The sequence below is a fragment of the Ochotona princeps genome, chromosome 6 (assembly GCF_030435755.1).
Source record: "Ochotona princeps isolate mOchPri1 chromosome 6, mOchPri1.hap1, whole genome shotgun sequence".
Lineage (NCBI taxonomy): Eukaryota > Metazoa > Chordata > Mammalia > Lagomorpha > Ochotonidae > Ochotona > Ochotona princeps.
The window spans coordinates 4,280,808-4,297,019 of record NC_080837.1 but is presented as its reverse complement, the minus strand read 5'-3'; the positions used below and the strand labels follow the sequence as shown (position 1 = coordinate 4,297,019).

The 16,212-nt window shown below is 46.5% G+C and overlaps 1 protein-coding gene across 1 annotated transcript in view; it reads left to right on the top strand.

Moving 5' to 3' along the window:
- Nucleotides 1-16,212, top strand: part of PTPN9 (protein tyrosine phosphatase non-receptor type 9) — an 82,865-nt gene that overhangs the window by 28,626 nt on the left and 38,027 nt on the right. The window contains exons 2-4 of the mRNA XM_058665492.1: nt 2,603-2,746; nt 13,096-13,185; nt 14,695-14,819. Of these exons, the coding sequence (XP_058521475.1) occupies nt 2,603-2,746; nt 13,096-13,185; nt 14,695-14,819 (359 nt within the window). The remainder of the gene's footprint in view (nt 1-2,602; nt 2,747-13,095; nt 13,186-14,694; nt 14,820-16,212) is intronic.

Here is a 16,212-nt window from a genome sequence, read left to right as displayed (position 1 = left end):
GAGCAGGTGGGATGTATATGTGTGTGTACTTGTCTGTAAATATTACATCATTGTTTACAGTACACTGGACTCTGTTCATGCAAGGCTTGGTCGGGCCAAACCAGGAGGAGTTGTTCCCGTGCTGGAAGCCAAGAAAAACATCCTGGCCAGCAGAGGGCCAGAGGTCAGCTCAAGGCGACAGCCCAGGGAGCCTCAGAACATTGAGACTGGGAGTCTGGGTGGCTGAGGAGAGGGGTACTGAGTTTATTAAGAAATGGAGGCAAGATATACTTTGAAGGAAGTGTGTGAAGCCTGAGTGCCTGTCTCTTATTAGGGCAGAGCCTGTTTGTGAGAGCCAGGAGGTGATCCCAACAGCTGGATCTGTGATGTGGCCATGTCAACCCTCGCCCTCCCACCCCCACGCAGGTCCTTCAATACCTTCAACCCTTTCTTGATTTTGGTGGTCATCATTTTTATGAAAAACAGCTCAGCGATGTGGAAATGCTCCATTACTCTGAGGTCCTATTCTGAAAATTAACACCAGAGAAGCCCACCGGAGGAGTGGATTCAGAAGATATGATGTTAACTGCAGAATAAAGCCCACTTGCCTAGGTGTCAGGCCTTCCTGGCTGGAGCTGTGCCCTCCGGTCCTCACTCCCACGATGGCCCAGCACTCAGACTTCTGTGTGGGAGCATTCCAAGTGGGTCCTGTTGTTTTTGGGCTTATTGGTTTGGTCTGGCTTTGGCTGGTTGTGTGCCACAGCGATGAAGGCCTGAAAGCTTTTCTTCACGGCCTTTGTTTCTTGGCTGTCTGCCTGTACCGGGCTTGCCAGGTTTATTAGCTGGGCCTCTTCTTCCCTGGTGTTGTGAGCTGGGTCACCTCTGTTAGAGGCTAGGAAAGCTCATTTGCTGCCCCTGACTCTGACGTTCCCTGCTTGAGAAGAGCCGTATGCTTTCCTGAAGGCACGTGGATCAGGTGTTGCCCACTCTGCTGGGATTCCAGTTAGGCGGTTCTGTTAGCAGTATCAGCCAATGAGATAGTGCTTTTAAGATGGGACTTGTTGCCATGTCTGTGAAATAGAATGTTGCTGTCACCTCTTCCTACACCCTTCTTAGTTTTTCTGTTGGAAATCAGTAAAGAGAGAATTGCCTTATTCACGCTAAATCAGACTTTTGCTTTGAAAGTGAATCTCGTTTTTTCATTTCTTACACTAACCAACACAAGCACAACAAATAACTAGTAGGTCTGAGTAGCTGTATCTGAACGTGGGTAGATTGGAGATGGGGCTGCTAGGTTCAACGTTCCCGTTGTGTCAGTGCGCCATGGACAACATGGGGGGTGGGCAGGACAGCAGAGCTGTGCAGAAAGCTCTACAGCTTTGCACGCAGCACTGTCTCAGGCTGTTTACTTGACAGACAAAAAAAAAATCTCAATTTGATTAGTGATCAATTGATGAAACGGAGGGGGTAGTTTGGCTAGAGCAGAATTTGGGTCGAAAGAGGGAAATGTGGCTAAGAACAGTTCTAGAAACAGATATCTTGCTAGTTTGTGGTCACACAGTGAAAATAAAAAATTCCCTCCTCCCTTTCCTACTTTTATAGTCATGCTACCTAAATCCGCTTTCTAGACGGGTCATTTCTGCATGTCTGGTCCACAGAGCTAATCTAGGGTACATGGGGTCAGTGAACACAGAAGACAGGCGACTTTTGGATTGATTAAATTTTGTAAAGATTTATTATTTTATTTTTATTGGAAAGTCAGATTTACAGAGAACAGCAGAGACAGAAAGAGCTCCCATCTGCTGGTTCACTCTCCAAGCAGGTGCAATGGCTGGAGCTGAGCCGATTCAAAGCCAGGAGCCAGGAACCAGGAGCCAGGAGCATCCTCCGTATCTCCCATGTAGGTGCAGGGTCCCAATACCTTGGGTTGTCTTCCACTGCTTTCCCAGGCTTCAGGCAAGGAGCTGGAAGGGAAGTGGAGCAGCCAGGATATGAACTAGCATCCAGATGGGATCCCTGGGAATGCAAGGCGAGGACTTTAGCCACTAGGCTACAGCGCCGGGCTCAGATTGATTAAATTCTTGCTATTGGAGTTTTTGCTGTTTTCGGACAGTCCTGCTAATCCCAGAGCTGAACAGTCTGCAGATTGCTTTGCTGTGTCCAGTTGACTTATTGACCTACGCTGCTGCTGTACTTCCTCTCACTGTTACCATCAGAGGGCGCTTCAAAACAAAAGAGAAGAAAGCCCTGTTTTGTTTTACTTGGGAACAGTAATTTGCATTTCCTTCCGGAGTGCTGCTCTGTGCCTATTATTTTTTGTGCTTCCCTGGGCCAGCTCTCTGAACAAACCCGGCTCTGCCCCTACAGAGCTATTTCTTTCTTTTAAAATTTATTTATTTTTATTGGAAAGACGGATTTACAGAGAGGAGAGGTAGAGAGGAAGACTTAGCTCTTTCTTTTTTCCAGCTTATCTTCTACTTTTTGTCTTCCCTGCTCCCTGAGGTACATTTCTGAGTTTAGATTTACTTGAGGAAAAGGATGACAGTTTATATCTGCTTGTTTGCTGATTGGTCCCATCGGTGTATTCTATTCTTACTCATCTTTTATTTTCTTTGTCAAACAGGCCACCAAGCAGTTTCTTGAAGAGATTAACAAGTGGACGGTGCAGTACAACGTCTCCCCGCTCTCGTGGAATGTGGCTGTCAAGTTCCTCATGGCCAGGAAGTTTGATGTGCTCCGTGCCATAGAGCTGTTCCACTGTTACAGAGTATGCTGAGTGGGGTGGGCACTCCTGGCTGTTGGGTGCAGGCCGGGGCGCTCCTGGGTGTGGGGCACAGGGTGGAGGGTGGAGGAGCTCTCTGAGTGCTGCTCCACTCCGGGCTGGACTCTACACACTGCACATTGCTTCCTTGACTGTTCTCTCTGGGATCAGCACCCAAGAGTTCTTGTGAGAGCTGGGGCGAACAGAGATGTGTTTGAGGGGCAGACGGAAGAAAGCATCTACTGGTTCCTTCTTCAAATATATAAGAAGGCCAGGGCTGGGGTGGGCTAAAGCTGAGAGCTCGGAATTCAGTCCAGATCTCCCACATGGGTGGCAGGGTCCCAATCACTTGAACTGTCACTTGCTGCCTCCCAGGGTCTACCCTGCAGGAAGCTGGAGCCAGAAGCTGGAGCGGGTATTTAACTCAGGCCCTCTAATAGTAGACCTGAGTGTCTTAACCTCCAGGGCAGACCCAAACCCTTGTGTCTGCATTTTGGTTGTAGACCAGGTTGCCACACAGAATGTGTGAGTGAAGCTGAACATGTAGCCTGGTGTGGTCCTAGCTCACCCCTGCTGCAGTGTGGGTCCTAGCTCTCCTCATTGGCCTTTGGTTGCAGCTCTGCCTGCTTCACTGGTTTGCAGTGTCACTGGGGGTTTTGGGGCTGTGCTGGGCTTAGTGAGGCTAATCCAGGCAGAGGAGCCTTGGCCCCAGGCAATAAGAGCAGCAGTGTTATGTGGTCTGTTGTCTCCCCAGTACCTCTGTGCTAGGGTGTTTGCGTGAGCCTCTTCCTGCTTTTGATCTTTGTTTGAATTTTTGTTTGTTGAAGACATATAGAGTTTGATTCTGTGCTGATACTTGTCTTTTCCTGGATGAAACATTGTGTGACATGTTACTCTGGGGTCAGACATTCTGAAGGGATAAAAATCTCCTGAAATTAAAAACAAAAACAAAAAAGTCCCAAATGAAATTGGGGAGAGGGACAGGGATTTGGTGCAGATGTGAAGGAGCTGCTTGGGATGCCCGTATCCCATATCAGAGTGCTCCAGTTCAAGTCCTAGGTCTAGGTCTGCTTTCAGTTCCGGCTTCTCGCTCCTGCAGAGCCTGGGAAGCAGCAGATGGCTCAAGGCCGTGGCTCCCTGATACCCAGGTGGGAAGCCCGAAATGTACTACCGGCTCTGGCCTGGCCCAGCCCAGGTTCCAGCTATTGTGAGCATTTGGGGAGTGAGCCAGTAGATGTAAGATGCATTTGTGTCTGTTCTCTGTTTTGCAAATAAAATGGAAAAAACCCCTAACTCTATTAAAGAGAATTACTCTAAATTGGCATAATGAAGACTAGGATTAGTTTAAGGCTGAAGCTCACTTACATTTAGTTTATGGGCCAGTCTGCTCTGTGATTATTCATTCACTCAACAGATACTCATTACATCTTCACTATCTTCTAGGTGCAGAGGTCACATGGCAGAAAGAGTAAGCAGTTGGAGAAATGCTGTGATGGGGCTGCCCTGAGCTTGGTGGAAGCACAGCTAGGAGGGTGTAGGAAGCCTGTGTGAAGGAAATAACTGGTGTGTATGTGTATTTGTGTTCATGTGAGAGGCACAGAGAGAATGTGCATCCTCTTGTTCACTCCTCAGATGCCTGAAATGGCCAGAGCTGGGCCCAGGCTGGAGCCAGGAGCTCAGCCCAGGTTCCCTGGGTTGGGTGGCAGGGATGCAAGGACTGGAGCCACCATCACTGCCTCTAGCAGGAAGCTGGAGTTAGGAGCTGGAGATAGCTGTTGGATCCAGGAAGTCTGATAAGAGAGGCTGCTAGGACAAATGCCTGTGCCAGGTGCTGGGTTTCCAACGTGTGTGTTAGGGCAAATGGCGGTGGTATTCAGTGTCTTAGGAGACACTGTGTGTGGAGACAAGGTTGAGAATTGAGTTGATCCTGTGAAGTCTGAAGTGCCTTTGGCAGATCCATACAGACCTGTGCTCCACGCAGCTGGATCAGACAAGAAGTCTGGATGGGAAATAGAGATCTCATGTGACCAAAGCAGAGCTGGGTCCTGGGGCCTTGGGAATGCATGGCGGTCATCTCAGGAGGTGAGCCTCACCTCAGACTCACGGCTGCGTTGTTTTGAATTTTGTGTTTGAATCTGTCTGGTAGGGCATTTACTCTCCTGTTGTCACCCTGCTAGCATTCCCTTCACTTGCTGCCTTGCCTCAGAAGGCACTGGAATGTGATTTTAGGGATGGAGAAGAGAAGAATATAAACAAAGACACCTTGTTTAGGTCCAGTTATGTAATTGTTGCCCTGCAAATATTTGCAAAAGTAATGAATGAGTGTGTGACCTAAGTAAATGGGTGAATGAGTGACATTGAGTAAGCAAATGAATGAAAAAATGCCCACAAAAGAGACTTAGGAGGAGTAGCTAAAGAAATAGGAAAACCAAGAGAGATTTTGCTTGGTCGTTGTTGTGCTAAGATAGAGAATGTGAGTGGTCAGCCTTCTCATTTCAAAGGAAAACTGGGAGACTGGCATTGTGGTACTCTTTGTGACACCAGCATCTCATATTGGAGTGCTAGTTCAAATACTGGGGTCTATTCCAGCTCCCTGCTAATTTCCTGAGAAAGCAACAAAAGGTGGTCCAAGTTCTTGGGCCCCTGCTACCCATATAGGAGAGCTGGATGAAGTTCCTTGTTCCTGGGTTGGTCTAGCCCAGCCCACCTTTTGCAACCATTTGGAGAGTAAAAAAAAAAAGAATGGAAGATTGCTGTCCCTTCCTTTCTTGCTGTTTTTCTCCATAACTCTGCCTTTGCAGTAAATGAATAAGTCTTAAAAAAAAAAAAAAGAACCAAGGAAGATGAAAAGATGAAGGCTTGTGGAATTGTTGAAGACAGTGTAAGCTAGAGGAGGATTCTGTACTTGACAGAGAGGCCTAAGCCTGCAGGATGTATGTTTCCAAACTATTCTTGGGTCCATGTTTCATTATCAGTGCTGCTGCGTGGTTAAAAACTTTGATGCTCTGCCTGAATATTTTATGAAGATACTTATTTTTGTGCAGAACCAAGCAGCTTTTTCACAAAATGTATTTTCCACAGGGTTTTTTTTTTCCTTCTTTAAAAATCCTTCTTAAGTGTAGGTCTAATGTAATACTGCTTTATTTTTTTTTTGCCTTAATTTTTATTTATTTATTATTATTTTTTTTAATCTTACTTAGTTGGTTAGGGTACAAAGTGTCAAGGGCTACAGGATGAAAGTGGGTAATGCCATTGTTTCCACACTAATATTATCATTTTTTCCTGTATCTGGGGTCAGAGGAGAAACAAAGGGAAAAGCCCCTTAATTTATTTGAGAGGCACAGTGACACAGAGGGAGACAGATCTTTTTGTTTTTTTAAGATTCATTTTTTTTTAAATTTTTAATTCATTAATTACATTGTATTATGTGACACAGTTTCATAGGTACTTGGGTTCTCCCCACCCCTCCCCAAACCCTCCCACCATGGTGGATTCCTCCACCTTGTTGCATAAACACAGTTCAAGTTCAGTTGAGATTCCCCCATTGCAAGCATATACCAAACATAGAGTCCAGCATCTTATTGTCCAGTCAAGTTCAAAGGCTTCTTAGGTATACCCTCTCTGGTCTGAAGACAGAGCCAGCAGAGTATCATCCCGATCAATTGAAAGCTCCAAAATACCATCAGCAAAAAATTTACATCATTATGGAATTAATTGACATAGTAATGAGTAACCAATATGTTAAAAGTAAATGCGAGTTCTTAACCACCTTCTGTGACCATCTCATTGACATTTCAATTTTAGTTTATACACAACATATAACATACATAACATGTTATACATAACATCATATCATCTTAAATTAAGGCAAACATGTGGTGTTTAACCTTTTGGGATTGGCTCATTTCCCTTAGCATTATGGTTTCCAGTTTGGCCCATTTGGCCACAAAGAACTGCATTTTGTTTTTTTAATAGCTGAGTAGTATTCCATGGAGTAGATGAACCATAGCTTTCTTACCCAATCCTCTGCTGATGGGCATTTTGGCTGCTTCCATGTTTTTGCAATTACTGATTGTGCTGCTATGAACATAGGAGTGCATGTTGGTTTCTCATAAAACAAGTGTTCTGGATATATTCCTAGGAGTGCTATTGCTGGATCATACGGTATGTTGATTTTGAGTTGTTTGAATGTTCTCCATACTGATTTCCATAGAGGCTGTAACAGCCTGCAGCCCAACCAGCAGTGGAGTAGGGTTCCCTTTTCCCTGCAACCTCGCCAACAAGTGTTGTTGGTGCTTTTATTCATGTGGGCCAGTCTTACTGGCGTTAGGTGGTACCTCATTGATGTTTTAATTTGGATTTCCCTTATTGCCAGGGAACTTGAGCATTTTTTCATATGTTTATTTGCCATTTGGGTTTGTTCCTTTGTGAAGTGTCTGCCCATTTCCCGTGCCCATTTCTTGAGTGGCTTGTTTGTTTTGACATTTTGGTTGTTTTGTAGCTCTTTGTATATTCTGGAGATTAGCCCTCTATCACCTACGTAGTGCGCGAAGATCTTCTCCCATTCTGTGGGTTGCTTTTTTACTTTGTTGATTATGTCCCTTGCTGTACAGAAGCTTCTTAGTTTGATGGGGTCCCATTTGTTTATACTGGTCTTGATTTCTATTGCTTTTGGTGTCCTTCTAGGAAGTAGGGACCTACCCCTAGATCTTGCAGAGTATTTCCAACATTTTCTTCCAAAAGTTTGAAGGTTTCTGGATGTAGGTTTAAATCTGTTATCCATTTAGATTTGATCTTAGTGTATGGTGAGAGATGTGGGTTTATCTTTTTGTTTCTGCAGGCTATTAACCAGTTGTCCCAACAGCATTTATTGAACAGACCTTCCCATTTGCCTGGATTGTCGTTTGTCTTTTTGTCAAAGATTATTTGGCTGTATCTGTGTGAGTTCCCTTCTGGTGTTTCTATTCTGCTCCATTGATCTTCCTCTCTATCTTTGTGCCAGTACCAGGCTGTTTTGATAACCACTGCCCTATAGTATGTCCAGAGGTCCGGTGCTGTGATTCCCCCTGCTAACTTCCTGTTCTTCAGGATGGTTCTAGCTCTCCGTGGTTTTTTGTGTTTCCAGATGAACCTTTGGATCATTGTTTCCAGTTCCATGAAGAATGTTTTGGGCAATTTGATTGGGATTGCGTTGAATGTATATATTGCTTTTGGCAGTATAGACATTTTAATGATATTGATTTTACCTATCCAGGAGCATGGGATGTTACTCCATCTTTTGAGGTCTTGTTCAATTTCTTTTTTAAGTAGTTTGTAGTTTTCTTCAAATAGGTCTCCTACAATTTTGGTTAGATTTATTCCCAGATACTTCATACTTTTCTCTGTTATTTTGAATGGTATCTTGCTGGTTAAATCTTTTTCCTTCTTGGGGCTGTTTGCATACACTATGGCTGTTGATTTTTGTTCATTAATTTTGTACCCTGCCACTCTACCAAACTCTCGTACAAGTTCTAGCAGTCTCTGTATTGAGTCTCTTGGCTCTTCTACATCTGCGTATAGTGATTTTATTATTAAAGATTTTATTTTATTATTAAAGATTTTATTATTATTGGAAAGCTGGATATACAGAGAGGAGGAGAGACAGAGAGGAAGATCTTCCATCTGATGTTTCACTCCCCAAGTGAGCCGCAACGGGCTGGTGCGTGCCGATCCGAAGCCGGGAACCAGGGACCTCTTCCGGATCTCCGACGCGGGTGCAGGGTCCCAAAGCTTTGGGCCGTCCTTGACTGCTTTCCCAGGCCACAAGCAGAGAGCTGGGTGGGAAGTGGAGCTGCCGAGAGTAGAACCAGCGCCCATATGGGATCCCGGGGCTTTCAAGGCGAGGACTTTAGCCGCTAGGCCACGCCGCTGGGCCCTAAGATTAATTTTTGATGATGTTTACATAGTTGAGAAGAATGTATGTCCATGTGTACCCTGATTAGGGTGGGAAGGGTCGAGGATTAGGGGAACGTGGATGAGACCCTTATTTCCAATTTTTTTTTCTTCCTGTATCTGCGGGATTGTGGGGGGAGAGAAGGGCAGAAGCTGCACCCACCATCCTAACCACATTAGTAACAGGGCTGGGAGATGGCCACCCGATGTCATCCCAGGGTCCCCAATATCGAGCATGTTCTGAGGGTTCTGCTCAGGTGATGTTGGTAGTTTTGTTCATTTCATGGCTCCAAGGATGAAGAAATTCTTTCAAGGTACCTTGATTGACATAGTCCATCTCAGAGTCTCCATTTACCCAGATACATGTTTTCAGTGCTTGGCTGGGAGAGTTGTCCAATTTTTTCTGACCTCCATCCTCTGCTGTGGTACTGGATATTCCTCTGCAGGCCCCAATGGACTGCGGTACCTCCTATGTGCATCTGGACATGCTGGCCACTGCACCATCTTAGCAACTGATGAGACCTGATTCTGACACATGCACTCATGGTCAGACCACAGATCCTGCAGTTCTCCTTGTGGATGAAAATTTGAGTCCAGTGGCTCAGTTGCGGGGTGGGAGTCTCCAAAGAAACTTCATCTGAAGTGACCCCAGACCTGACTCTTGTGTGTGCTAGATAGTGCGGGGTCCAGCTCGGTCCATCACCTGCATAAGCCTACACTCACACACTGGTGGTTGCAGTTGCTGGGTCAGTTCTGTCTCCAGCAACTCTTTTTTTTTTTTTTTAAAGATTTATTTATTTTTATTGGAAAGTCAGATACACAGAGAAGAGGAGAGACAGAGAAGAAGATCTTCTGTCCGGTGATTCACTCCCCAAGTGAGCCGCAACGGCCGATGCTATGCCGATCCGAAGCCAGGTCTCCCATGTGGGTGCAGTGTCCCAATGCATTGGGCCGTCCTCAACTGCTTTCCCAGGCCACAAGCAGGGAGCTCGATGGGAAGTGGAGCTGTCGGGATTAGAACCAGCGCCCATATGGGATCCCAGCGCGTTCAAGGCAAGGACTTTAGCTGCTAGGCCATGGCGCCAGGCCCTCCAGCAACTCTAACACAAGCCAGTGAGTGCTGCAGCCTAGCCAAGCTGTGCCCAACACACGCTCAGGCCTCACGTACACCAGCAGGAACTGCAGTCCAATCGGAGCAATCCCCAGTAACCCCCACTGGGCCCTCTCCCATCCATGGTTGTTATGCCTGCCATTGTGTACTGCAGACTGGTCTGGTCTATACTGCATCCCATTCAGCTTTTGTACATACCAGTGGGTGCCAGTGGTTGTTTTGACCCAGCCTGGCATAGCCCATTTTCCATCTTGACCTTTGCCTTTGGGTGCTGCAGCCTGGCTGTTTTGGCCTGTTCCCAGTCCCAGTTCTTGCTGGCGGGTGCTGTAGCCTATTCCTGTTCCGTCTGCCCCCATCCCTGGCTTTCATGCAAATCAGTAGGTTGATAGCCTAGGCCAGCATATCCCGTGCTCTATCCTGACTCCTGCACATGACAGTGTGCTAAGGTTTGGCCCAGCCCTGCTTTGTCCTGTCTACCCCAGAAGCAACCTGAACACTTGCTGATAAAGTGGAGCTAGTTTGCCCAGCCTGACTATCACTCTGGCCTGAATCACATGTTCATTGGTGGGAGCTATAGCCCATCAGGGGAGTTTCCCAAGTTCTCCCACCAGGCCCACTGCCGTACCCGTGGATGCTAGACTCTTATGCGGCAGTCTGCCCCCTCGGTCTTGATGTTTGTGTGAGCTGGTGGATGTTGTAGTCTGCCCCGCTCTTGAGCATACCAGCAGATATTGCAGCTCTGCAGAGGTATCTTCTCTCAGTTGGTTCACTCTGCAGTTGATCACACAATAGTCATGTCTGTGCCAGGCTAAAACAGTCAACAAGGTCTGTAAGTCTGCCACAAAGGTGGTTGAGACCCAGATACTGGAACTGTTTTCCAGTGCCTTCCACTTTAAAAAAAAAAAGATTTATTTATTTATTTATTTCTTGGAAAGGCAGATTTACAGAGAAAGGGACATACAGCAGAGAGAAAGATCTTCCGTCCACTGGTTCACTCCCCAGGTGGACAAAACAGCTGGAGCGGAGTTGATTTGATTGAAGCCAGGAACCAGGAGTCTCCTCCAGGTCTCCCACGTGGGTACAGGGTCCCAAGGCTTTGGGCCATCCTCCACTGTCTTCCCAGACAGGAAGCTGAATAGGAAGTTCGGTAGTTGGGACACAAACTGGCACCTATACGGGATCCTAGTGCATGCAAGGTGAGGATTTAGCCACTGACCTATTGCACTGGACCCCTTCCAGTGCCTTCCCAAGGCCTTAGTGGGAAGCTGGATTGGAAGCAGAGCAGCCGAGATTCAAAACAGCACTCTGCAATAGGGTACTTAAATTTATATAGGGCTGCTCAACCTGCTTTGTTACAGTGCCTGCTCTTTTCCACAATCTTTGTAAAGATCCTTTCTATGCATATATTTCAAGATTTTTGGACTGAACTTTTCTGTTTATTTATTTATTTGAAAGATAGCATAACCAAGAGAGATCTTTCATCCACTGACTAACTCCCTAAATGACTGCCATGGCCAAGCTGAACTCAGAAACCAGGAACTCCACCTGGATCTCCCTTGTTGGCAGGAGCCCAAACATGTGGGCCATGTTCTGTTGCAGTCCCAGGGACCTTTGCAGGGAGCTGGCCTGGAAGCTGAGCAGTTGGGACTCATGAATGAACCAGTATTCATTTGGGATGGTGGCATCAGGAGCAGCAGCTTTTATTGCTGTTACACAGTGGCATTCTTGCAGTTCTCCCTCTTGAGGTTGCCTGTACTTTTGTCTAAAGATGTGCTGTCTCTTTGCCTTGCCAAAAAAATCCTGTTTTTCTGTTCACCTGTGAGGAAAAAAGGTGAATTTCAGTTAGCCAATTAAACTACAGATGTCTGCCATACCAGCATCCCATAGGGGGGCCTGTTTGAGTTCCAGCAGCTTTACATCTGGTCCAGTTCCCTGGTAATGTACCTGGGAAAACAGTAGGTGATGGTATATGCTTGGACACTGCAACCCATGTGAAAGACCCAGATGAAATTGCAGGCTTCTGGCTTTGGCCTGGCTCAGCTCTGGCTGTTGCGGGAATCTCAGTAGTGAAGAGGTGGATGGAAGTTCTTCCTTCTTTGCTTCAATACCCTCCTCTTTTCTTCCTTTTCTACCCCCTCCTTTTTACATAACACAAAAATAACTTAAAAAAATTTTTTTAATATAAAAAACCTTGGGCCCAGTGGCGCGGCCTGGCAGCTAAAGTCCTTGCCTTGAACACGCCGGGATCCCATATGGGCGCTGGTTCTAATCCCGGCAGCTCCACTTCCCATCCAGCTCCCTGCTTGTGGCCTGGGAAAGCAGTTGAGGTCGGCCCAAATGCTTTGGGATCCTGCACCCATGTGGGAGACCTGGAGGAAGTTCCTGGCTCCTGGCTCTGGATTGGCATAGTACCGGCCATTGCGCGCACTTGGGGAGTGAATCATCGGATGGAAGATCTTCCTCTTTGTCTCTCTTCCTCTCTGTATATCTGACTTTGTAATAAAAATAAATCTTAAAAGAAAAACCTTAAAATTAAAAACATTAATTAAAGTAGAAGTAAGAAGTGGCAGGCAGGCAGACCAAATAGCTGTTTCATTCCCTAAATATCCATACAAGGGTAGGATTAGCCTATGACCAGGTCTCCCACAGGTCTCCCTCCCTATGGCTAGGGAACCAATACTTAAGCTCTAATCTGTTGATTCTCAGATTCTAGAATTGGGAGTAGAGGCAGAACTGTAACCCAGTGATTTAAGATGGATGTGTCCCAGTTAGCATCTTAATGGTCACACAAAACACCTGCCCCTTATAAATTTATGTTTGAGAAAGAGAATTCTTGTCCCCTCGTTCACTTAAAAAGGTTGCCCTGGCTGGGGTTCCAAGTTCAGGAGTGTGGAATTCAATCCAGGTCTTGGAATGCGTGATGGAAGCCCACTCCACGGGCTGTCATCACTGCTGCCTCCCAGGGTCTACACGAACAAGAAGTTGTATTCAGGAGGCCTGGGTGTGGAATGTGCGCAGTCTCACATGAGATGCGGGTATCTTTAGGCCAGATGCCCACATCTGGACTTCCTGAAGTGCTTTGAGTATTGTTTGATTTTCAGGATTCATATTCCTAGTGCTCCAGAGAACATACCCTTGCCAAAGTAACCCCTGAGGTGATTGGGAAGGAATTCTGAGAGCCAGTCGTGGTTCATCCCTGTGTTTTCACGGGTCTCCTTTGCACTGAGGAGCACTGAGGAGCACTGGTTGCACAGAGCTGCCTGGATCTGCATCCTTGCATCCATATTCATCTTCCCACACTCCTCTGTTTCAGGAAACACGCAGGAAGGAAGGGATTGTGAAGCTGAAACCTCATGAGGAGCCCCTCCGTTCGGAAATCCTCAGCGGCAAGTTCACCATCCTGGTGAGTTCCTGAGCCCCCTGTGACCATCCTCTGGGTCCAGCTGGATTCCGTGTTACCTTATCTTGGCGCTGGAGTCTCCACCCTCGGGGGCAGGTGTACAACAGCCATGCCATTGTGCACCAAATTATTCTGGTTAAAACTGAACTGGAGGGTCTGGCACAGTTGCATAGTGGTTCAAGTCCTTGCCTTGAATGCGCCGGGATCCCATGTGGGCGCCGGTTCTAATCCTGGTGGCCCCGTTTGCCATCGAGCTCCCTGCTTGTTTCCTGGGAAAGCAGTCACGGACGGCCAAAGCCTTGGGACCCTGCACCCGTGTGGGAAACCTGGAAGAAGCACCTGACTCCTTGCTTTAGATTGGCTCAGCTCCAGCCATTGCGACAACTTGGGGAGTGAACCATTGGACGGAAGATCTTTCTTTGTCTCTCTTCCTCTCTCTATATCTGATTTTCCAAAAGAAAAAATAAATAAATCTTTAAAAACAAAACTGAACTGGAATCACTAGTAATAATTGAGTTACAGAGAATCAGGTGGCTAATGCAGAGAAGTTTCTGCGTTAGTTCCTCAGGGCTAGTTCATGAAGACCTTTGGAGTCAGTGTCCAATGTGTCAGATTCTTGCTTCATTTTTTAAAATTTATTTTATTTTTATTAGACAGCTAGATTTACAGAGAGAAGGAGAAATTAATATCTGCTGTTTCACTCCGCAAATGACTGCATTGCCCAGATATGACCATTCCAAAGCTGTGAGCTAGGGGCTTCTTCCATGTCTCCCACATGGATGTATGGGCACAAGGACTTGGACCATCTTCTGTTACTTTCCCAGGCCACAAGCAAGGAGCTGTATGCGAAGTGGAACAGCTGGGACACGAACTGGTGCCCAAATGGGTTCCCAGGCACTTGCAGGTAGAGAATTAACCTGTTGAGCTACCATGCTGACTCCATATTTCTTCTTCTTTTTCAGTTTGTTTATTTTGGGGCTGGTGCATTGGCTCATCTGGCTAATCCTTCCACTCAAGGCAGTGGCATCCCATATGGGCACTGGTTCTTGTCTTGCTCACTCTGCTTCTGACTGATCTAGCTCCCTACTTATGACCTGAGAAAGCATTAGGATCCTGCACTTTCATGGGAGGCCTAGGGGAGGCTCCTGGCTCCTGGCTTTTGATTGGTGTAGCTGTTTTGGTCACTGGGGGAAAAAAACCAGTGGATGGGGCCCAGTGCCTAGCCAGCTAAAATCCTCTCCTTGAATGCCCATATGGGATCCTGGCACATGCAAGGTGAGGATTTTAGCCACTAAGCTACTCTGCTGGGCCTGAGAATTTTCTTTTGTTCTCTCACTGAAGGAAAATGATCCATGTAGAGCCAGGCATGATATGATCCTAGCATGCTTTCCTTTCCAAGGGCCAGGTCAGGCAAGTGTGGCCAGCATGTTTCCTTCGGTTGGGATGGAAACTTCAGTGGTTGCTGTGACTTTGTCTCTGATTTCTGAATGTTCCTTTTTTAACTTGCTGTAGGATGTTCGGGATCCAACGGGAGCCTCCATTGCCCTCTTCACTGCCAGACTGCATCACCCCCACAAGTCGGTCCAACACGTGGTACTTCAGGCTCTGTTCTACTTACTGGACAGAGCTGTGGATAGGTAAGCATTGGGGTGACCTTGAGATGGTTTACGTTCAGTTTGGAAAGTGACCAGACTCAGCAGGGCCTTCCCCCTGCTCCATGTTGTACCCTGAATGGTGCCTTGTATAAAATAGTCAATGGGGCTAGCACTGTGGTGTAGGCTTGTTAATGCCAGAGATGCCGGTATCCCATATGGGTACCCATTCATGTTCCTGCTGCTCTGCTTCTGATTGAGCTCCCTGATCACGTACCTGGGAAAGCAGTGGAACGTGACCCAAGTCATTGGCCTCTGCGACTCATGTAGGAGACCTGGGTGAGACTCCAGGATCCTGGCTTCAGCCTGGCTCAGCCCCAGTTCTTGTATCCTTTTGGGGAGTGAAGCAGTAGATGAAAGATCCCTTTCCCTTTTCTCTTTCTCTTTCTCTTTCTTTCTCTTTCTCTTTCTCTTTCGTTTCCCTTTCATTTCCTTTCTCTTTGTCCCTTTCCCTTTCTCTTTCTCTTTCATTTCCATTTCTTTTTCCCTTCCCTTCCCTTTCCTTTCTCTTTCTCTTTTTCGTTCTCTTTCTCTTTCCCTTCCTCTTCCTCTTTCTCTTTCTCTTTCCCTTCCTTTCTTTTTATCTTTCTTTCTCTTTGTCCTTCTCTTTCTCTTTCTCCTTCTCTGTGTGTGTCTGTCTCCCTATTCTTTTGTAATTCTGCCTTCTAAATAAATAAATGTGTTTTATTTGACATGCAGATTTACAGAGAGGAGAGAGAGAGAAAGCATTTTGTTCACCTGCAAAATGGTCACAATGCCTAGACCTGGGAGCCACGAGTTTCTTCCATGACTCCCACGTGGGTTCAGCGGCCCAAGAACTTGAGCCATCCTCTGCTGCTTTCCCAAACCATTGGCATGGAGCTGGATTGGAGGTGGACCATTTGGGACACAAAGTTGCACTCATTTGGGATGCTGACACTCAGGTGGAGGCTTAGCATATTATGCCACAATGCTGATCACATAAGTAAATCATTAAAAAAGCGTTGGGCGGGGGGCAAGTATTATGGCATTTAGTAAAGTTGCTGTCTTCAACTCTTCATTCTGTCGAGGTGCTAGTTCAGTCCCAGCTGCTCCACTTCCAATCCAGCACCGCACTAATGGCCTAGGAAAGGCAATGTAAAATGAGCAGGTTCTTGGGCCGATTTACCCACGTGCGAGATCTGAAAGAAGTTCTTGGCGCCTGCTTCCTGGCTGCTGGCTTCAGCCTGGCTGTTCTTGCCATTTGTGGAGTGAGCCAAGAGATGGAAGATCTTTCTGTGTCTTCCCCCTTCCTGCTGTAGCTCTTGCAAATAAATAAATAAGACAAATAAATATTTTTTTTTTAAAGGAAGGAAACTAGTGCTTGTCCTTAACCACCTGGTACCTTTCCTGGTACTTT